Consider the following 24,175-nt stretch of genomic DNA (forward strand, 5'->3'; position numbering starts at 1 on the left):
GTTTCTTTAAAATATTATGCAAACCACCTGATAATAGTCAACCCAGGCTCATTGGAAATATGTGCTCAAGACTACATATTTGAGAACCGTCAAATATGTACCCTGGACTACATCTTGTTGCTGTTTTTTTTTTTTTTTTAAACAAATCCAGGCTACCATAGATTTGGCATGTTTTCTTACACCTGCCACTTCTCGTAAATGCACCAGAAGCCGCTGTATGTATTACTGTAAGTAATACATCTCTTTTACGCATTTAACCTGCTGGCGTGACTTCTCTCCTCTTGGCTGTTACAGCGATACTTCTGGATACAGACACGAGCGCGTGTTTGCAGAGTTTTCTCCACAGTGTTTATCATGGATCAGCTGTGATTGCCGCTGCTATTTATCAGTGTCACTCATTGGTGAACAGCGCCAGCGCGTTAGAGCCAATCGCAGCAATTTCTGTTGAATGTGTGACCAATCATAGGGGTGTGAGAAAGAAATCGTAAAGCAAGAAAAATATTCTCAGAAAGCGAGCAAAATATTTATATTTGTTTATTTGCTCATGTTGGTCTGTGCATGTACTTGAGTTTTTAAAGGTACAATTTATATATCTGACTATTTGTATTAAAGAACAAAACTGTATTACAAATAGTATAAAAATATAAATATATTTATACATTTTAATACAAGAATTGTTGTGCTGTGAAGAAAATATAAAACCATGTATGGAAAGCATCGTCAATGCACTGTGATGCACTGAGATATCAAATTAAACCGAATCAATGGCATGATAATTGTAACCGAACCGAACCGTGAGACCAGTGTAGGTTCACAGCTCTACCTTTGACAGTGGAAACGGCCATAAAAGCGTACCTAACTGTACTGTACCATTTAGTGGAAATGGGCCAATACAGTATTATGTCTCCTAATAATGCATTTTGTCAATTCCAGGCACAGCTGTGTCTTTTGTCTAACAAACGGTCGGGTGATGCTTTCAGGCAAGGCCCTGAAAACAAGGTATTTGTACTAAACCTGTAATGGCAGTTTCTGCTTTTACTAATAAGCACTGTCCACTAAATTGTGTATTTAACTGCGAGCCAGCTGCAGTAGTTGAGAGATTTTTTGAAGAATGCCACAGCGATGGCGAGTTCTTATTGAAGTATTCTGCTTTGAAGATACCCGAAAATCCTCCTGGTTTGTATATTCTTTAAATTCACAACAATACTTTTGAGAGCCACAGATATGTACCCACGAGCACATGTTTCTCAGTTCTCAGAAATGTACACCAGGGAACATTTTCCTAATGAGCCTGTGTTGACAATAATAAGAAATGTTTCTTAAACAATAAATCCACATATTAGAATGATTTGAGACTGCAGTAATGGGTGCGGAAAAATTTGTATAGCCATTGTCCAGAAATATTACAGTAATTTTACAGTTTTATTTAGGCCATGATAAAAAAGCATTAGAAATCCTTCTGACTCCACTTTTTTTTTTTAATTGACAATTTTTAATAAATCTTAATTTCACAAAATGAAATGTTATTATCTGATGACAATAATAATAATAATAATACATATTTAAAGGCAAGATTTGATGTCCATTATCCCAAGAGTTAAATGGATTTGATTGAAAATAGGTTTCTGTTTCTTTACAATCACCTTCCACAGATTAAAACTCAACACATCCTTTAAAATAAGCCAAGCTGCTGCAGTGTAATGCAATAACAAAGTATACTTTCAAAAACAAATAAGTCTTTCAAGTTCTTTCTCAATTTTCGAAAGCTTTTCGTTTCACTTAAGTTTGCTATTTCAGACTCTCAAAGATATATTTTGTGAGATTTGACTTATTTGAACGGATCCCTCAGCACTGGCTCACTTGGACATGTGCTTCTTAAGCCGTTCTACTTCAATCTGAAAGAGTGCAGAAGATAGAGATCAGTGAATTCATCTGGAAATGATTCATATAGCGCTTCACTTTTTCCACAATTTGTTGTTACAGCCTTCTTCTAAAATGGATTAAATTCCTTATTTTCCTCCAAATCCTACAAACATCCTAATGACAGTCTGAAAAGGGTTTGTTTGAAATATTTGCAAATATGGAGGTTAACGTAGACAGGTGGATCAAAAAAAATTTTTCCAGACAAGAATTGGTGTTGCTTAATATTTTTTAGGAGAACATTGATGAATGGTGATGATCCACTTCAAATGTTGACTACTGTACATCATGCTTTTCTGTATCAAAAAGTCCATGTCACCCGAAAGTTGCTGAGACTTCTTTCAGTATGTTGATGTACTTCTAACTGAAACAGAATATTGAGTAAGGGGCTTTTTTTCTGTATCATTTCCTCATAGCAAACTAATAATAAAGGGGGCATGGTGAAAATATAGTAATATCCATAAATGCATGTATGAAGCCCTCAAATTGATCTCAACAGAAGGACTGCCATTCCTTAGGTGTAAGCACAAGTAAATGGTCAGATTACCAAAACAAATATTGTTTTTCAGTAGATTTAATGATTGATTGTTCACCTTAAAATAACAATGTGAGCTAGCAAAATAAACATTGTACATTTTGATTTGACTTTAATAATAGGAGTAATAAAAATATACAGATAATATAAACATTTGACAGCCCTTTAATGGTTCATATGCCTAATGCATGATCAACAGACTGAACACCAACATAGCCTATTGATAAACTATTTTAAATGACAATTTTCTTGCAAAGTAGGTGTTGTATCTGCATGTACAGGGGTTGAACAATGAAACTGAAACAAGTGTGAAGGTTTAATTAGTAGAGTGATGGCACAGTGCCTAAAATATTCCAATGCACACAACATTATGGGTGACATATCAGAGTTCAAAAGAGTTTGGCACATGCTGTGACCTTGACAGCAAGTATTTGTGATGTATCAAGAGCCACAGTATCCAGGATAATGTCAGCATACCACCAAAAAGGATGAACAACATCCAACAGGAATAACTGTGGATGCAAGAGGAAGCAGTCTGAAAGGGATGTCTGGGTGCTAACGCTGATTATATAAAAAAAAAACATAAAACCACAGCTGCCCAACTCTGCAGAATTAAATGTGCACCTCAACTCTCCAAGGTTTCCATATCCTGGACCAGGCCATATCCTGAGCAGCTACTGTGGTGGTCATGGAGGAGTGGACCATGAGACTGATTCCTGTGACACCCCAGAGACAGACGAGTCTTCGCTGAGGCCAGCTTCCAGCCTCCGACGCTGAGACTGCAGCTCTGCACAAGACGTTTAGCCAGCGGAGTAATTAAAATGGCCGTGCCCAACTGAGTCTGGTTTCTCTCAAGGTTTTTTTACTTCACTTTCGCCAATTAGTGAAGTTTTTTTTTTCCCCTCTCCGCTGTCGCCTCTGGCTTGCATGGTTCAGGATCTGTAGAACTGCGCATCGTTGGATTTGCTCTTCAGTGTTTGGACTCTTAGTAGTGATTTTAAACCACACTGAACTGAGCTAAACTGAACTGAATTTAAACACTAAAAACTGAACTACACTGTTCCTATTTACTATGACCTTTTATGTGAAGCTGCTTTGACACAATCAACATTGTATAAGCGCTATACAAATAAAGGTGAATTGAATTGAATTGAACTCTCCTGTTTTCACCAAAAAAGTTTGTCAGGAGCTCCACAGGGTCAATATACAGTTGAAGTCAGAATTATTAGCCCTCCTGTTTATTTTTTCCCCAATTTCTATTTAACGGAGAGAAGATTTTTTTTCAACACATTTCTAAACATAATAGTTTTAAAAACTAATTTCTAATAAATTATTTATTTTAGATTTGTCATGATGACAGTAAATAATATGTTACTAGATATTTAAAGACACTTCTATACAGCTTTAAGTGACATTTAAAAGCTTACCTAGATTGTTCTGTAGACTATCCAAAAAATAGCTTAAAGGGGCTAAAAATTTTGACCTTAAAATGGTTCATAAAAATTAAAAACTGCTTTTTTTAGCTTTCGATCTTGCAGATCTTTTCGATCTTGCAGATTCGCGCACTATAACATCAGAAAGGTCCGACCATTCCTATCTGAACATGCAGCTTAACTCATTGTTCAAGCTCTTGTTCTCTCCAAACTGGATTATTGCAACTCTCTACTAGCCGGGCTTCCAGCTTACTCTATCAAACCTCTTCAGCTGCTTCAGAACGCAGCAGCACGAGTGGTCTTTGATGAACCTAAAAGAGCACATGTCACTCCACTACTCACCCGTTTGCACTGGCTGCCAGTTGCTGCTCGCATCAAATTCAAAGCTCTGATGTTTGCTTACAAAGCAACCTCTGGCTTTGCTCCTTCTTATCTGCTCTCACTTCTGCAGATTTATGTGCCCTCAAGAAACGTGCGTTCTGTGAATGAATGTCGCCTCATGGTTCTATCCCTAAGAGGGAAGAAAATACTTTCCCGAACTCTAGCATTCAATCTGCCCAGTTGGTGGAATGAACTCCCTAACTGCATCAGAACGGCAGAGTCACAAGAAACAACTCTATTTACTATTTAGTCTCCACTTTCCTTCCTAATCTGTAACTGCCTCTCTGGCTATACCACTAACTGTACTCTCTCAAAAAAAAAAAACTTACATTACTAATGCTTTGCTTCTTAGACTTTACACACCTGAAACTTGCCTACAGCACTTATTCACTGTTGCTCTTATAGATGTGTAAATTGCTTATATACATATATACATATATATACATATATTTTGGCGGAGTCATTTGGCATTTCTGTGGGGAGTTTTCATGTTCTCCCCGTGTTGGTGTGGAATTCCTCCGGGTGCTCCGGTTTCCCCTACAGTCCTAAGACATGCGCTATAGGTAAATTGAATAAACTAAACTGGCTGTAGTGTATGTGTGAGAACGAATGTATATGGATGTTTCCCAGTTCTGGGTTGCAGCTAGAAGGGCATCCGCTGTGTAAAACATATGCTGGATAAGTTGGCGATTCATTCCATTGTGGCGACCCCTGATGAATAAAGGGACTAAGCCGAAGAAAAATTATTAAATGCATATATTTATTTGGCTGCAACACCCTCCCAAAAATTTTTAACAGAGGCATATTTAGCATGGTATGACATCAACTTCCCTTTTTGTCACAATGTTTAATTGTTTAATCGGAAAAAATAGCTAAAAGGGGCTAATAATTTTGATGGAATGTTTTTTTTTTTAACTCAAAACTGCTTTTATTCTAACCGAGATAAATAAGACTTTCTCCAGAAGAAAAAATATTATCAGACATACTGTGAAAATTTCCTTGCTCTGTTAAACATAATTTGGGAAATATTTAAAAAAGAAATAAAAATGCAAAGGGGGGCTAATAATTCTGACTTCAACTGTACATGGCTGGACTGCTATATCCAAACTTTTGGTCACTTGTGCGCCAATACCAAACATTGGTTTCAATGGTGCCAGCAGCGAAAAATCTTGGGCTGTGGACAATGTGAAACATGTATTGTTTTCTGATGAGTTCACCTTCACTGTCATTCTCACATGTGAGAGTTACAGTGAGGAAATGCCCCAAAGAGGCATACCATCCAGACTGTTGCATGCCAAGAGTAAAGCATGGGGGTGGGTCAGTGATGATTTGGGCTGTAATATCATAGCATTTCCTAGACCCAATACTTCTGCTAGATGGGTGTGTCACTGCCAAGGACTACTACTGAACCATTCTGGAAGACCATGTGTACCCAATGATTCAAACATTATATCCTGAAGGTGTTGCCATGTATCAGGATAATAATGCACCAATGACCACAGCAACACTGGTGAAAGTGAAGTTGAACATCTCCCATGGCCTGCACAGTCACCAGACCTAAATATTATTGAGCCAATTTGGGGTGTTTTGAAGGAGTGAGTCAGAAAACGTTTTATTCCACCAGCATCATGTAGTGACCTGGTCACTATTCTGCTAGAAGTATGGCTCAAAATTCCTCTGGCCACTGTGCAGGACATGTATCTGGCATTCCCAATTGATGCTGTTTTGGCCACGAAAGGAGGCCCTACACCATACTAATGAATTATTGTTATCTAAAACCAGGCTTTTCAGTTTCATTGTCCAACACTTGTATAGCTTAATAGTAAAGAAAAATTAAACTGCTAATGTGTATTTTATTATACACCTATGCTCGCACATTAGAGTTAAACCCTAAATCAGTTAGAGGAATCTTTCATCATCATCCATTTATTGGTGCAAGAATGCAAATCTCTCACAATCTCAGGCCAAATTAGCTGTTTTATAAATACATTTAAAAAAAAAAAACAGTTAAAATAACTCATAATATGTGATGTTAGGATCCATCAGGAGTTTGAAGGACCCTCAGACCATGAGAAACAAAATTCTTAAATCTGAAGAAACATAGATTGAACTCTTTGTCTAAAGGAAACCAAGCATCATCAGAGGCCAATACATCCCTACAGTAAAGCATGATGGTGGCAGCATCAGCTGTGGGGATGTTTCTCAGCAGCAGGAACTGGGAGACTAATCAGGATTGATGGAAACTTGTTCCAGAGGTCCATCTTTCAAAAGGAGAATGACCCTAAGACCACAGCCAAAATAACATCAAGGGCAACCTTGTGAGTGTGCTTGAGTGGCCAAGCCAGAGCCCAGACATGAACCTGATAAAAAAAATTTTCAACAGACCTGAAAATGGCAGAGCAATTATGCTCCCCATCCAACCTGATGGAATTTAAGAAGTACTGATAAAGAGGAGTGGGACAAACTGCCCAAAAATAGGTGTGCCTGCTTGTGGCATATAGCTTGTGGCATATGCTATAGTCAAACATCCTTTAAGTGGTTCAACAAAATACTGAGCAGTCTTATGTACATTATTTTTTTAATTTCTAATAAATTTGCATAGGTTTCAAACTAACATTTTCACATTAATATTATAGAGTATTGTCTTTGTAAAATTTAGAGAAAATTAATTAATGGAATCCATTTAGCAATAAAGCTGTAACAACAAAATATGTAATGAAGTGTTTTAATACTTTCGGGAAACACTGTACGATAAATCATTTAACTTTGAATCATATTCTAAATAACATTTTAGCATCTAAAATGGTTTTTGACTCTTACTTGCAGTGATAAACGCATCTTCTTTTCTTCATCAAGTTCATTCATGAGTAGTTTGATCTCCTTTCTGAAACAAAATGCCATTACATTTACAAACATAAAAATCTCAAACAAGAAACAACCTTTTAGTTAACAGGCATAAGTATTGCACTGACTTCTGCTGAGTCTTAAGTGTATCCAGTTCATCTCGCAGTTCTCTAAGTTCTGCCCTCATCTGCTCCATTGTGGGAGGGCCCTGCAGGGCTGGTCTGGGTTTAGCTAATAATGCAGAAAGATAAGCAGGAAGTGGAGTCATGGTAGCTGTGCCAGAAGATGATGAAGAAGAAGAAGCCTCCAGAATGGGTGCAGAGGTACAGTGTCTGACAGGCTCCTGAAAAAGACAAACAGACAGACAGACCAAAAATAAAAACAATGTTTTCCCTATTCTGCAAAAAATAACTAAATTAATTAAATAATATATATATATATTTGTTTGCATGTTTGGCGGTTCATTCTGCTGTGACGACTCTGGCGGGGGACTAATAAAGGGACTAAGCCAAAAAGAAAATGAATTAACCAATGATGAATATTTTGCATGTTCTCCCTGCGTTCGCGTGGGTTTCCTCTGGGTGCTCCGGTTTCCCCCACAGTCTACAGACATGCGGTACAGGTAAATTCGGTCATGCGCTGCGTAAATCATATGCTGGATAAGTTGGCGGTTCATTCCGCTGTGGTGACCACAGATTAATAAAGGGGCTAAGCCGAAAAGAAAATGAATGAATGAATGAATGAATTATATATATATATATATATATATATATATATATATATATATATATATATATATATATATATATATATATATATATATATATATATACAGTTGAAGTCAGAATTATTAGCCCCCCTAAATTATTAGCCCCCCTGTTTATTTTTTCACCAATTTCTGTTTAACAGAGAGAAGATTTTTTTCAACACATTTCTAAACATAATAGTTTTAATAACTCATTTCTAATAACTGATTTATTTTATATTTGCCATGATAACAGTAAATAATATTTTTGCTAGATAGTTTTCAAGACACTTCTATCACACTTCTATAATGCATAGGCCCAGTAGGTAGTGCTGTTCACAAAGCAGTATATATACCAGCATAATTTCAATCATTATTTGGTGTTAGAATAGGAGTTTGATGAAAGGACTAATTCTGATGGCTTAGCACCTCAGAACTTCAATTCAAAAAACAGGGCACGTTCGATGTTGTAGAGAGTATGTTTCAAAAGTGGTAGACAGACAGCCAAAGAAATACTTGTCCTACCAATGTATTATTCATAGCTCACTGATGTCAAAAAGGACCAGAGTATGTTTTAGCATTGTTCACTGCAACTGTAGTGCCACAGTGCAACAAATCACCAGCAGTTACAACAGTGGTGACCAGGACAATGTATCACAGAACACAGTTCACCACATACTTTTGCATTAAAGTAATATAACTGATGACCTTCTGGGTTCTTGTGGTACCTATACACCACTACATGCATACATTGCTCCCCAGATCATCAAGATTTAATCAAAATTCCTGGAACATCACGTCAACAGCTGAGTGGCACCTGCATACATGTTCAGTGTCACAAGCCAGTCGCAGAAGTTTTATTGTCTGGTCAAGAGAACCATCTCTGAAAGCTATCAGGTGTTTAAATCAGAGGCAATTATAAAGGGATGGCACAGGATGGCACTGCGCCTTCATCCTCCATAGACGGCAAGGAACTTGAAACATTCAGAGGTCAGAAAAGGAACCATGTGACTTCAGTGGGCCAACTGTTGAATGCCAAAAAAGACTGTAAAATAAACTTTGATTGTCTTTGTTAGGGCAGACTCTGCATTTATATAGGTGCAATATAGGTGAGCAAAGTCTTATTTACATTTTTTTTTGCACACAAAAGTGTTCCTGGAGCTTTGTATAATATAATAATATACTTATAGTTAAACCACGGAAATCACATGAACTGTTTTGATAATGTTTTTGGTTCCTTTTCTGAATTCTAAATATCTTAAGCCCATTGCTGTTTATAGAGGATTTGGGAGCTCTTGGGTTTCATCTAAAATGTCTTAATTTGTGTTCAGAAGAAGAATGAAGATATCAAGGGTTTGGAGTCGCATGTGGATGAGCAGTTAATAACAACATTTTTAATTTTAGGTGAACTAATCCTTTAAACCTCAGATGGTATTTCAATTAAATATTTCACTTCCAAGGGTTTTTCTCACAAGGTTTGGAAACCCTTGGGAAAAAGAAAGCTCTACAGAAAAACAGGTAATTCAAGCTGATTTTTTTTTTTTTACTTACTGTGGTGTCTTTTGGTGCTTCTATGTTACAATAAAGAAACTTGAGAGCCAGCAAGTCTGGTTCTTGGTTCACTTCCTTCATTTCTTGTCCTGCTTCTTCATCAACAGCCTGCAAAAATAAATAAATAAATTAAATTAAATAAGTACAAAACTCCAAAGTATAAAGGATGAGATTTTATTCTGTAAACCCTATTTTTAGGTTCTTAAATGTTTTTTTATAGGGGTTTCTGATCATTTATATTTATTGGAGAAACATTTTAAAGGGGATCCATTATGCCCCTTTAAGAGTGTATGTACACTTATTTGTAGACACTAAAATGTGCTGGAGATGTCAGGTGTGTAAGAGTAACTGAGACACCAATTAACACCAAAAAGTTAAATATAACTCAAGGACATCCCGAAACAGTCCCTGTGTGTCAAAACGTAACAAATGTTCTGTCTACACATTCCCAGGAGGAACAGTGAAATGATCTTACATGAGGACCTACAAGAGGTCATTAGCTTCATTTGTAAACACATCCCTGTACATAAATATGATTCATGCTGACCAAATCCTAATTTTTTCTATATAATTTAAAATGTACTGCTCACCGGCCACTTAGGTAAACCTGTCAAACAGCTTGTTAATGCAAATTTCTAATCTGCTAATCACATGGCAGCAACTCAATGCATTTAGGCATGCAGAAATGGTCAAGATTATCTGCTGCAGTTCAAACCGAGCATTAGAATGGGGAAGAAAAGTGATTTAAGTGACTTTGAACGTGGCATGGTTGTTGGTGCCAGACAGGCTGGTCTGAGTATTTCAGAAATTGCTGATCTACTGGGATTTTCATGCACAAAACTTCTCTAGGGTTTACAGAGAATGGTGCAAAAAAGAGAAAATATCAGTGACCGGCAGCAAATGTCTTTATGATGCCATGGGTCAGAGGAGAATGGAATGGCCAGACTCAAAACTCAAATAACCACTCGTTACAACCGAGGAGTGCAGGAAAGCATCTCTGAACGCACAACCTGTCAAACCTTAAGGCAGATGGGCTATAGCAGCAAAAGACCACACCGGGTACCACTCCTGCCAGCTAAGAACAGGAAAGTGAGGCTACAATTCGCACAGGCTCACAAAAATTGGAAAATAGAAGATAAAAAAAACTTTGCCTGGTCTGACATTCGAATACTAGGGTCAGAATTTGGCATCAACAACATGAAAGCATGGATCCATCCTGTCTTGCATCAATGGATCAGGCTGGTAATGTTGGTGTAATGATGTGGGGTATATTTTCTTGGCACACTTTGGGCCCATTAGTACCAATTGATCTACGTGTCAACGCCACAGCCTACCTGAGTATTGTTGCTGACCATGTCAACCCTATATGACCATTGTACATCTTCTGATGGCTACTTCCAGCAGTATAACGCACCATGTCATAAAGCGCGAATTATCTCAGACTGGTTTCTTGAACATGACAATGAGTTTACTGTACTCAAATGGCCTCCACAGTCACCAGATCTCAAACCAATTTCAATCTCAATCTAACTCAATCAGCACCTTTGGGATGTGGTGGAACTGGAGATTTGCATCATGGATGTGGAGCCGACAAATCTGCAGCAACTGCGTGATCCTATCATGTTAATATGGACCAAAATCTCTGAGGAACTTTTCCAGTACCTTGTTGAATCTATGCCACGAAGGATTAAGGCAGTTCTGAAGGCAAAATGAGGTCCAACCCAGTACTAGTAAGGTGTACCGTGGCCGATGAGTGTATAATGTTGTATAAAAAAGAGAACTCAAATATCATGGTTTGTTTATGTAATTATTCAATATAATAATTCACTTACTGACATGATTAACGGAGAGTGTGTTCTCCAGTCTGTTCTGCTCAGTCAGAGTTGACACAATGGACTTGAAATCTTCAACATCTGTGATGGTGAGAAGCAAAATATAAAAAATATCGGAATTAACACAATTCTGTGGTGAAATAAAATACCGCAGGCCAAACTATGATAAATTCATTCATTTTCTTTTCGGTTTAGTCCCTTTATTAATCTGGGGTCGCCACAGCGGAATGAACCGCCAACTTTTCCAAAATATGTTTTACGCAGTGGATGCCCTTCCAGCTGCAACCCATCACTGGAAAACATCCATACACAGAGATTCACACACAGACTCCACGGACAATTTAGCCTACCCAATTCACCTATACCACATGTCTTTGGACATGTGGGGGAAACCGGAGCACCCGGAGGAATCCCACATGAATACGAGGAGAACATGCAAACTCCACACAGAAATGCCAACTGACCCTGCCGAGGCTCGAACCAGCGACCTTCTTGCTGTGAGGCAAACATGTTTCCCACTGCACCACCGTACAGCCCAGTATGATAAATTCACCTTCATAATTAAATCAAATATTTAGACTTTAATTTATAAAAAGGGCACAAAATACACTGTGAAAAAACATTGACTCAATTGCAAGGCAATTTGCTGCACAGATTTTTTTTTTAGCTGACTCAACTTAAATCGAGTCAACTACAGTACTTGGGTTAAAAGTTGAGTCAACTCACAAAAAGCTGTGCCTTACAACTTTAAGCTGAGTCAACTTTTTATTTTATGCAATGTAAATGACTTTAAAAGCAACACGTGCAAAATATAATACAAAAACATAATCCCATTTAAGATATAATCTCATTTAAAGGACTTGTCTTGAATGAATGTAATATGAAGACATAAGATAACTTACCAGCAGTAAGAGCAGCGTTGTAGTTGCCCATGGCAACAGAGAAAGAAGACATTCATGGATCTGAGACAATGAACACCTTTAGAAGCATAAAGGGATCAAAAAGTATTATATGTACAATATGAAATTATATTTATTTTTCATTTATTCATTTTCATGTCGGCTTAGTCCCTTTATTAATCAGGGGTTGCCACAGTGGAATGAACCGCCAACTTATCCAGAATATGTTTTACGCAGCGGATGCCCTTCCAGCTTTTCCCATCACTGGGAAACACTCATACACTCTCATTCACACACATACACTACGGACAATTTTAGCTTACCCAATTCACCAATAGCGCATGTCTTTGGACTTGTGGGGAAAACCGGAGCAGCCGGAGGAAACCCACACAAACACGGAGAGAACATGCAAAGTCCACACAGAAATGCCAACTGACCCAGCCGAGGCTCGGACCAGCAACCTTCTTGCTGTGAGGCTACAACGCTACCCATGCGCCACCATGCCGCCCATAATATTTATTAAAGAATCATTTTACTTCACACTTCATTACAGATAATAGACTCTTTGCATATTTTTGTAACTCTCTGCGTACTAATGTTTTCCATAGTTTTGTTTTTGTAAAAATTTTAGTAACCACAGTTTTACTACAAATACCATGGTAAAAACTATAGTTTTATAAACCATATGTGATTTGCAAAACCATAGTTAATTTGTGGTTAACATAAGCGGTCAGGAAACTATAGTTTTGCAAATCTAACCCTATTTTAACCATGGTATTTATAGTAAAACTGTTGTAAGTCAATGCACCAGAAATGTTACTATTAAAACAAAATCTATGGTTACTTTTTGTAAGGATTTTTCCTTTTTTTATGTATTCACATTCTTGCAGCACTGTGGTTTCTATATGAATCTAAACATAGTAACTTCTCACACCATCTGCTCACTGTGTTGTAATTATACACCATGACAGTGACTATTGTCGAGACTAAGTTTAGCCGAGGACAGAATATCTCACTCACCAGACTGATCCAACCCAAGACATACAAACAATCTGGGAAAGAGACATAAAATATAACATATTAATGTTATTACAGTTAGTGATGCATCTTATTGTAGTTTCAAAGCAAAACAATGAACATTTTTTGAGGTTAGATGTTTGGTCCAGCAAACTCACCTGTTGTGTCTTTGTTTCACTACAGTATCACTTTCCAGAATACATCCACAGAAATAACTCCAAAACTGCAATTTCTTTATACATGTCCTTTTCTTTTAGAGTGATTGTGTTCTTATGCTCTCTATGACACTGTGGCGTTTCTTTGCTTCTCAGGAGCCTGTCTCAGGACACTTCTAATACTCTCTCCTTTTATGGAGCCCCCAAGACACCAATCAGACTTGGGACTGGAGTCATGTCCCACACTTTTGTCTCTTTGTCCAATAGATTCTTTGTCCATGTTAGAATAATAAGAAAGTGGTTAACCTTATAAAATAAAACTTATTTCAATCAAAAATGATAAGATTACAAACTTTAATGTAATAAGTTCTGTCTTGTCTGTGTATTCTATTAAAATTCACTTGCATGCAAAACAAAAAATAAAATGAAATCAATAAAGTGAATTCCAGGTTCATTCACATTCACTTGTTTTCCTTCAGTTTAGTCCCTTTATTTATCAGGGGTCGCCACAGTGCAATGAACCCCTAAATTCCAGGTTTACATTATTTATTTTTAGTCTACATAATTAAATAACTGCTGAATAAATTGGACACAAGTCAGAAAAAGCAATGACAAAATGTCTTAAATTAAACGCATAAATGTAAGAGCCATTTGAAATTAATTATTTCATTATTTGTACAAAATAGGGTATATGCTAAGCTAGTTTTTTTCCCATACTGATAAACTTCCGGTGAACGGTTAATGTGACTTTTTTCCATTTTATACAGTTCCTTTTACAGCATCGAGGTTGTAATGTAATTAAAATACAATTAGTTAAATCGACTTTGGCATTCATTTAGCTGCTCAAGCGTAAAACGAGACGAAAAGCCGGTTACTCACACGCGCCCGCGTCAGGATTGGCAGGCTAGTGCAGAAGCTCCATTGAATATACTGGGGCAAAATAAATGTTCATTATTTAAAGACATGGCGGGGAAAAATGTAATTCAATGCAGTGATTCTAGTACATTCTGAGACCCACTTTATATCGGATATCAGTCAGGCAGTGTAGATCGCTGATTTAAAAAAAAAAAACAGACCTTAAACGCGCAGAGTTTGTAACAGTATACAGTTCACTGGAAACACTTAACCCAGGTTACTGACAAATTAAAAGTCCTTCCTTATATACTCTATACTACTGTAGTTCACATTAATAACAGTAGGTCAATTTCCATCACCATGTAAAAGTACACAATTTTTCTGGAGTTTAACTATAAGTCCACTAGAGTTAAACAGTTCTTGTATCAATTTAGCTGAGCTTATGTGTCTGATAGGAGCACTTTTAGCTTAGCTTAGCATCAGTGGTGTAATGTAACAAATTACAAATACTCAAATTACTGTAATTGAGTATTTTTTCTAAGAAATTGTAATTTAAAAATGTGTATTTTTACTTTCCCAAGAGAGCATTTTAGTGCTCTATTGGTACTTTTACTCCACTACTTTCCTTCAACCTGCAGTCACTACTTTAGTTTCTTGTCTGTTAGAAAACGTTCAACCTAAAATCAACCAAATATCAGCATCTAATGATGTTACAGCTTGATGTTTTGTGGACGTTACCACTATGACGTCTATCAGATGTTGGATTTTGGTTTCCATACCTTATGAATAAATGTCTGTATTTGACGTCAATTTGATGTTGGTTTAAGATGTTGGCTCAACCTTGGTTTTTTCTCACTTTCTAACACAAGCTAAAATCAACCAAATATCAACGTCATTTGACATTGTTATTGAATCAAAATAACATTGTCTTAGACGCTGGCTAGACATTGAATTTTGGTCACCTGACATTACAACCTAAATCTAACCTAATATTAACATCTTATGATGTTGTGTGCCTGATGGGCAATAACTAAATGCACTAAGGAATGTTACGTTTACACACATCCACAAATTACATGTAAATGCATCAGCTTTTTGGAGTGTAATACTCACTACTCTTGAGTACTTTTGAAAGGTTGACTTTTTACTCATACTTTGAGTAATATTCAGATACTTTTACTCTACTTGCACTACATTTTTAGACAAGTAATGGTACTTTTACTCAAGTATTATTTTTCTGTACTCTTTCCACCACTGCTTAGCATAAATTATTGAATCGGATTAGGACATCAGCATCTCAAAAATGGCTGCAGCAGCCGCAATAATATTACGATGTGCCTATAGGTTTCTTGGTGATGCAGCTGTTCTGCTTTGTTTTAGAGCAAAAACAGTCAACATTTAGATAACATTTTAGCAAATTGTAATGTCACCTTTGTAATTCTTGCTCAAAAACAACAATTTAAAATGAGCAGGTATTCATCACTTGAATTTTGGAGCATTACACGCCCTTGTGCAGCACGTCGTAACAGTCATTTCTTTTTAGGAAACTGCTAACTGACAAATTGTCTAATGTTTGCTTTTAGACTTTATCAATAGCATATGTCTCCTATCATATAGACCTATCTTATTTATTATACTGGTTCTGTTTACAGTCTAATCAATGCTCACATACAAGCTGATGTGCTGAATCAGTTGTGTTAAATAACAGAGACGTGCAAAAAATTCCACAACTTAGGGTCCCAGGTTCAAGACGATAACACAGGAAAAAAACACAGAAATTTTCAGTTGGTGTCATCAAAACCATGGGAAAATATTTAAAGTGTAGACTACTCTTAATGTATTGACTTGTTTTAAACAATAAAAAGATTTGTCCATCCATACAAAAATTAACTTTTAATATAGAAAATAATAATGATTAACTTTTTATATTAAAACTATTTCATTTTTTAAAATCCAGATATACAAGATGAGTGTTTTATTATTTGATTTCATTTGTAGGAAAATATTTTTCAATGTTCGCAATGGCTCAGAGAGGAACTATGAATTTGTGCTGTTTATACAAAACCATAGATATTTACATTAGATGTTGTTGTCTATTGGAAGGAATGCACCATTAAAGCCGCCATTATAGTACAGGGTAACGTTCCTTTGAAATGAATGTGGGACCAAGGTGCAGTGGAGGACAAAGATATACACATATATGCATATATATCTATGATCTGGAGTTGTCCCAGTGGTCAGAATGCAAATATTTTTTTAAATCACGAAAATTATAATTTTATATCACTTTTCTACATCGATGGATAGGTGACCACACTGACAATGACGACAAAGAGCGTGTGTTAGTGTGCATGGAAATGTATTATCCTCTCTCCCTGTTAAATTGGATCTAATCCGTGTTCTGAAACACACCCCATCTCCTGCTTTCACTTCTCATTCTTGGAGGGAGCGATTAGTTTATGAATGAATCCCCGTTATGAACAACTCGTTCACTTAGCCGACAATACTAGGTTTTTCAGTAAATTATAGTCCCAAATTCTTTTAAAATCTTTTTTATTTTGTTTATTACATTACTCCTGATACAAACAAACGTGGCAATTATAAACCATATTTTAAACTTTTTTATGTCATCGAGTAATATACCACTGAGCACACGTCAATAGCGCCACCACATTTGTACAGGGCTCCCAGGACAAATGTAATTCAACCACACTAGTAAAGACCAAACGAGCAAACAAAGAAAACAAAACATAAAGGCAGAACAATAAAATAAGCAAACAATGAAAAAGAAATATGACAAGACTGCAGTCTCAGAAATTTGTATTATTGTCAGCTAATATCTTGTATTATGTCAGCTAATGAACGACAATAATACAAGTTTCTGGTACCACAGAGTCTTATCATATTTCTATTTTATTGTTTGGTTATTTTATTCAACAAAACAAGCATAGTTTAGAGTCTAGAATTTATTGTGAGTTGGTGCTACTTTGCATTATGGTCAGTGCAGTAAGTAACTATTATCACTTACTGCACATTATGTGTTACTTGTTTAGCACAATAGTTTGTACCATACAAAAACTTCTGCCTTTATGCTTTGTTATTTCTTTGTTTGCTCTCGACTACACTCGAACACAGCGCTTTACCTTAGATGTGAACCGAGTGGTATACTACTCGATGACAGAAAAAAAGTTTAAAATATAGATTATAATGGCCACGTTTGTTTGTATCGGGAGTGGTGTAAACAAAATAAAAAGGATTTTAAAAGAATTTGGGACAATAATTTACTGGAAAACGCATTCGCATACTGTCAACGCCTCTAGGGCGTGGAAGCAACAAGCACGTTGACCAATCAAAAGTAGCAGTGGTGCGCGTTGATTGGTGGAGCTCACTGGCGGCTGAGTTCGAATTTGTTGTGGGATTTCCGTTGGCGAGGTTATGCAGGTGGACAGATGAGTTTACTTTAGTTTCAGTACTGTAGGCTGGAGAAGTTAGATGTTCTGGTAATCGAGACACGTATTTAGTTTAGCTGTCGGTGTCATTTACTCAACTTTAACTCACACTTGGATTTTTTTTCCTCCGGAGCACACCGTAAATCAAGGTACGAATATTGGAGATAGGAATCTTTTCAAATGTGCACTGCATGCTAACTGCTAGCGTCCATAGCAAACAACGGAGAGTAAAATAAATATCCTTCTTCTCTGTCTAAATTTAAGTGCTGTTTCTTGCTTATTATATGACTGACAGCATAAATAATGTTTCGTTGTTTAACAAACAGTACCAGATAGCGACTTTGAACTAAAAATCAACTTACTGGCTAAACATTTGACTTCCGTTGGTTTATGAGTAACGTTAACGTTAATTTTGGGATATAAGGTAACGTTACAGAGGTCCAGACCATAAATATTTGTCTTTTTCTTCTAAATGTAGAATTGTCAATATTAAGTTCTAGGTCTGTTATAATGGCTCTGGCGTCTCCATGCGGGATTCTGTCTGATGAGGAAGAGTGTGGGGCTGTGTTTGAGTCCACAGCGGCTGATGTTGTTGGTCTCATGAGGTCTCAGCGGTTTGTGTCTCCTCTGCCAGAGATCTCAGTCATTACCCCTGCTGCAGATTCTCTAACGCCCACTAAAGAGGTATGATAGCCAGTAGAAGACGTTATGTGTGTTCTGTCAAATAGTCTTCACATTTGAAACCACGGGTCTGGGATAGGTGTGGACTGTAATTTAATTCATCACACGACATGAGACAAATGGCAAGCCATTTGAACAATTTTTAACTTACAAAATAATATGCGTTTTTAATGCTATTAATATTTCATTTTTTATTTGCTCGCATTGGTTGTATTATGCATTAGCACTTACTCCAGATGTGACTATACAACTTTTGATACTGGAAATAAGATGTCAGTTTCTGTCATTAAATAGTGTCCAGTGATTAGATTTATATTTTACCTCGCTGTCTATTAAAGTTGCCAATGGGAGGATTTATATATAAGAATTGTTTAAGACATGTTAGTAAACTATACTGTAATAATTGATTTTTTTTTTTTTTTACTAAACATCCGTATTATAGAAAAAAATAGCATCACTTTGTTTATCACTAGTGTTTGTCGAATATTAGCTAAATAATAAATACTTTTTAATATGTTACAAGTACTTGCCATATTATGGACCAGGGCCATATAGAATCTGCAAACATTTTTTTGTTAATTTAGTGCAAATCCTTGCACAAAATCTGCTATTTTATTCAGAATGATTTTGAGAGTATAGTAACTAAACGCATAAAATAAAAAAAACCTTTTAAATAAGGTTTACAGTGAAAATTCTATTAGAACCACATGTCTGGTAAATAATGTAAGTCTTGTGTATCTACTAAAAGACCGAAAATATGAAATATAAAAACTGACTACATGTATATTTACATATCTACAGAAGTAAATAAGTAGATCTGGATTTCTGCTCATGCATATTCTGTATGGGCCTAATACTGCCTATAATAATACAATTGGTTATGTTACTGATGAAATAAACACTAGAATTAAATAAATGTATTAGAGACTAGCATCAGTAGTCATTATAGAAATATGTACTCGTATAATAAAGCCTATTCATAACATTTTAATAATTTCTTAAAACATTGTGTATTATTGTCTTGTGAAATTATGTATTATTTATATGTGGTTTGCATTCGGGGATTCATGATTTCATACCAATTCATCAAAACCAGTATATCTTTCTATGTATTTTATAGAAAACAAAGTGCTGCCTAAAAGAGGTTTAATAAAATGTAATTTTGAGAGATATAGTATAATAGTAGTAGCACAATTTCTTCAAAACCAATGTAAGTTTTGTTTTGGTAGATAATTTTATGGTACCTTTATGATAAGATCATCAAATGAGATGATGACCTAGGCTCTCAAAGCAGCTTTTTTTGTTTAAATGTAATGTTACACGTAAAGGATCAATCGTTTGTCGTGCGTTAAAAGACGTTGAATGCATTACATGGAGGCAAAAAAAACACCCAACACAAAGTGCATTTAAAATCCTTTACTGCATGGAATGTCATTAGTTATCTCACTATTTCCAAGGTTTATTAGTCAAAGTTTGCCAAGGACTAGTAATGTTCTTGGCAGCACAATGTTTGACTGTATTGTCATCATTTATGACACGTTAAATGTCTCTGTTTTGAAGCAGTCATGGGCAGGGTCAAAAAAAGTGGTCATCTGCTTGCATGTAATTGACACAGATACCTAAGAGCTCATAGTAACATGTAAGCTACTTTTCTCAAAACTTAAGCATATTTAAAAGTTGGTTGATTTCTAAGGTATGTGTACGATTTTTTTTTTTATTTACATTTTTTTTGTTTGTTTTTAGAACAGCAGTATCTCCAGCAGAAAAAATATCCAAAGATGCCATTTTAAATTGTAAGGAAATCTGTGTTTTTGAAACTAACGAAGACAACAGAAGTCAATGATTCATTTGAATTATTTAGCCTGACATGTTTACTGCTCCAAAATATTAGAAATGCTTCAAAATAAAACATTATGTTAAAAGGGAAAAAAGTTTTAGTTTTTTTACTCAGACATTTAAAAAGAATATATTTTAGAGCAGTGAGCACAATACCATGAAACCGTTAGACTTTTATCCAAGGTTATCATACCGTCATGATCTTATACTGGCCCATGCCTAGTTATAACTAATGTTTAAGGATAGCCATGAGTTGCTAATGTGGCAATAAATAAACAAAGGTTGCATCCGAAATCGCATACTTCCATGCTATATAGTAGGGCTGCATGATATTGGAAAAATCTAGCATTGTGATATTTTTGTTATTCTGCTATATATATTGCAATTAAATACAATTTCACTAGGTGACTCTAATAGCTCTATTTAGAAACCATTTAGCATTTTAGATTGATTGGAATGGTTATATAGCAAAACCTAATAAACAAATCAAAAGCAGCTATAAACAATAAAGAAATAGTTACAATTAAAACAGTGTTTTATCATTTTCCGCATCTAATGGTATACATGTACAGTAATTGAATAGTATATATTTTTTTATAATTTACTAAAATTAATCGTTATATAAGTTAACATTACAAAGGGTTCAAAAACATATGCAAATAATAAATTATAATATGCCATTGCAAATCCTGCGACGTCACTATTGCGAATGATCATATTGCGATATTGATGCTGAAACGATATATCATGCAAATCTACTATATGGTACGTTAAAAGCACTATGTGAGCCGAGTAGTATGTAGGAATTTACAGTATAAGAAAAACAATATGTGAGAAGTACCCAGATGACCAGCTACTTTCGGCGAGATTCTGAAGTGTGCATTTGGTGCATGCTATGCCATCCCATTATGCCATGTGAGAGAATTCAAGAATGGGAGTGAAGCAACGCAACTGGTGAGGAGAGGTCATGTGATCATGACAAATGGGTGGATGTAGACGACCAAATTACATTTATACTAATCATATTGATACTATATAGAACATTTCCAACAGTCGTGTTGTAAATTTAAATGTAGTACGTACTTTAGTAGGCGTCTTCAGATGTAGCCAAACTCAAACTAGTGTTTGTTATTGCACTCCTTCCAGCCAATTAGAATCAAGATTTTCAACTATGGAATAAATAAACAAAATGGAATGGTTGTGATGAAAGTGGTCATGTAGTAAATTCAAATGTAGTACATACTCGAGTAGTAGGTAACATTGGACGCATCCAAACTCAAACTAGTGTTTGTTATTGCACACCTTCCAGCCAATCAGAATCAAGATTTTCAACAGTCCATGGAATAAACAGCTTAATAAATGATGTTTTAATGCTAAATCTGCTTGCCATACTTACCCGGGGTTTTGAATACTGTTTGTTTAGCCAACTCTTGTCTCAAATTATTACATTGCCAGAAGGAGATCCCTCCCTCAATAATTTCATTCAAGACAGCAGTAAGTGATGTGTTCTGTTCAACACAAACAGCTTGTTTAATGGCCATTCCTTCACCTCAGGCTTTGTTTGGATTCAGTGCAAATGCTGTGATATTAATGGATCTTTTTATCTTTTTGACTAACAGCTTGTGCAGATCAAGAGCGATATCAGCAGAAGAGGCAGCACTGATGATGGATCAGATAAACTTAAGGTTTTTCTACGGATCCGTCCTCTTACTGAGGCAGAGAAGGACCGGGGAGAAGAGCAGGTAAAGAAATGTCACTTATGTAAAACAATTTTTTTAGGTAACGGAAAAATCAGGCTTAACAATGAAGTCATTATTGATTTGTTTGTGCTCTCCAGGGTTGTGTTAATGTGCAGTCTGAGGAAAATCTGCTTCTCAAAGCACCTAAAGACTCCCGCAACATGAAGAGTGCAGAGAGAGGGGTCGCTCAAAGTGTGCACAAATTTACATTTACAAAGGTAATGGACACAAACAAATATAGACGAGTCATGGAATATTTGGAAAATCAAGGAGTTTTAAAGTCTATTTCAGGGGCCTGTACCATGAAACTGGATAAAAGCTGGGTAGCCTTTTTTAGTTTAGTTTGCACCAATCTTGGGTTTTTGGGTAACATGAAAGCAGCTCGACTTTGATCACTCTTTGTTACTGTGGTATTATGGAGCAGCTGAGCTACCTTCATTGTACCTAAAATCCAGAATTGGTGCAAACTAAACTGAAACATAACTGGCTAGCTAGCTAATCTGGCTTTGTGGCACAGGTTCCAGTAGGACTGGGTGATAAATCAATTTTATCGATTAACTTGAGTGTGAAATTTACATCGATTTGTTTGAATGAAAATCGGTTATCACTCTCGCTCAGTATACTAGACTAATCTATCACATGCATTGACCCGACACAAATAAAAGCAATGAAAAATGCAACCCACTAGCCTAATGTGAGTAATTTAAATTAACTGATATAACACTAAATAAAATTGAATAAACCTCTGAATGCATGTGCATTAAGAAAGAAAAAACAAATAAAGTGCATAATCTTGAAAAAGGTCCCCTTTTTAACAATCATTATGAATTTACTTTCACTGTAAATGTATAAAATGGTTTAATTGATATTATTAAATTAAGTCTTGTGTGCAATTATAAATAGATCTTGTTAAATTTGATTTTTAAATGACAGCTATTATTTTTTTATTATAATTATATGGGTTAATAACCTTTAACTTCAAGCATTTTTTTTGTGGGTGAAAAAATCGATTTAAATTTATTATTAATATTTATTTTTTTTTTGGTGTGAAAAAATCAGGGATTTAAAAAAAAAAAAAAGGCCATATCGCCCAGCCCCAGGCCTCAGACATCAAAATTTTAATTTTGTTTTGTGAAGTCTTGGGATATAAGGAACTTTTGTTTGTCTTTTTTACATTATTTTTTATAATTTTTTTTTTTTTTCGGTATCTGATTTTTATTTATTTATTTATTTTATTTTGAATGTAATTGTAAATTTTCTAAAAAAAAAAAAAAAATTCTCATTTCACACTCTGAAAATTGTATTGTTATGGCTAGGCTATTTTTCTGTGCCATTTATCCCTTTCCCATCTGTCAAATGAGAAATTTGTCATTTAAGTCAAATGTAGTCACCAAACTACCTGTTAACAAGTCAAACATATCAGGAAATTCAAGGGCTTTAGCTACAAAGTGACCACTTCAAAGACTGGATGTTGGGTTTGTACTCTTGTTTCTTTTCAAAATGTGAGGTAAATTAACCATTGTTGCTCTCATAGTGGCTATTAAATTCATGAAAAATTATATTCAAGCGCATACAATTGTAATATTATGCAAAGCACAACAACACCCTGTTTTTCTGTTCTTTGATATGGAAATTCAGCTTTTTACTACCAAGGAAAAGTCAATCAATTTTACTTTTGACTACAGACCTGAACATGCCTTAAATCGAAGCCCTAGCCTGGCCCTGGCCCGAGATGCACAGGATGTAGCCCTGTCCAGATTTTCAGCTTATCCAGATTTTTGGCCAGAGTCTGACCCAAAACCCCTTTTTTCCCACCAAACAGCTTATACTATTACAGCCAATAAAATAGACCAGATTTGTATTGAATGGAAAGTTGTTGTTTTTTTGTTTGTTTGTTTTTTCAGAATAATTTGGAGAAATGTTTGGAGTTTTTTTTTTTTAAATGTAAGTTTTAGTTTTTTTTAAGTGACATCGATATGCAAGCGGTATGTGGTCCGCAGTGAGTTTTCTCACCCTTCCAGCCGAGTTTGTTCTTTCGCGGTAACCTGGGAACACGTTCAGTGCTGCTGTGAATACTTTGTAAATGCCTGTCTTGCTTATGAATTAAATTGTAATTTCCTGGAGCAATGGATGATTTTTTTTTCATTAACAGGGAAAACAGCTTAATTATAGGCTTCTCTGAAACTGTGAATATTTCACTTTTTTATATATATTTAAAAAAGTTTTATATATATTTAAAAAACTTTTGACTAGATTGGGAACCTTGTATAAAACATAAAAATGGCCCCTTTTCCACTATTGAG

At 35.7% G+C, this 24,175-nt stretch overlaps 2 protein-coding genes across 5 annotated transcripts in view; one reads left to right on the forward strand and one right to left on the reverse strand.

Annotated features, from left to right (window-relative positions):
• Positions 1-1,443: 1,443 nt before the first annotated feature.
• On the reverse strand, positions 1,444-13,491 carry si:dkey-71d15.2 (SH3 domain-containing kinase-binding protein 1). Of its 2 annotated transcripts, XM_056446351.1 has the most exons (9): positions 13,316-13,491; positions 13,161-13,192; positions 12,144-12,219; positions 11,706-11,794; positions 11,246-11,322; positions 9,410-9,517; positions 7,242-7,456; positions 7,090-7,153; positions 1,444-1,895 (listed from the first exon to the last, which is right to left on the reverse strand). In XM_056446351.1, the coding sequence occupies exons 4-9, from the start codon at positions 11,749-11,751 to the stop codon at positions 1,857-1,859; spliced, it is 549 nt and encodes a 182-aa protein (XP_056302326.1). In that variant the 5' UTR covers positions 11,752-11,794; positions 12,144-12,219; positions 13,161-13,192; positions 13,316-13,491; the 3' UTR covers positions 1,444-1,856. The 2 variants fall into 2 exon arrangements, with proteins under 2 accessions (XP_056302326.1, XP_056302325.1); XM_056446350.1 differs by lacking the exon at positions 11,706-11,794 and having other exon boundaries at positions 1,447-1,895.
• A 4,110-nt stretch (positions 13,492-17,601) lies between these two features.
• Positions 17,602-24,175, forward strand: part of kif20a (kinesin family member 20A) — a 45,679-nt gene continuing 39,105 nt past the window's right edge. The window contains exons 1-4 of one of the 3 annotated variants that reach the window (XM_056446830.1): positions 17,602-17,765; positions 18,095-18,300; positions 21,753-21,875; positions 21,971-22,090. In XM_056446830.1, coding sequence (XP_056302805.1) covers positions 18,127-18,300; positions 21,753-21,875; positions 21,971-22,090 — 417 coding nt within the window. In that variant the 5' untranslated portion in view covers positions 17,602-17,765; positions 18,095-18,126. The remainder of the gene's footprint in view (positions 17,766-18,094; positions 18,301-21,752; positions 21,876-21,970; positions 22,091-24,175) is intronic. The other 2 variants (XM_056446829.1, XM_056446831.1) reach the window with 2 other exon arrangements.

Source organism: Danio aesculapii, chromosome 21 (genome assembly GCF_903798145.1).
Source record: "Danio aesculapii chromosome 21, fDanAes4.1, whole genome shotgun sequence".
NCBI lineage: Eukaryota > Metazoa > Chordata > Actinopteri > Cypriniformes > Danionidae > Danio > Danio aesculapii.

Excerpts from the sequence above, each read along its gene's own strand:
- si:dkey-71d15.2 (XM_056446350.1), bottom strand. The coding sequence starts at position 12,195 with ATGTCTTCTTTCTCTGTTGCCATGGGCAACTACAACGCTGCTCTTACT. Across the intron at positions 9,518-11,245 it reads ACACACTCTCCGTTAATCAT|GCTGTTGATGAAGAAGCAGG; the intron begins GTCAGTAAGTGA and ends TTATTTTTGCAG. Across the intron at positions 7,154-7,241 it reads ACACTTAAGACTCAGCAGAA|AAAGGAGATCAAACTACTCA; the intron begins GTCAGTGCAATA and ends ATTTTGTTTCAG.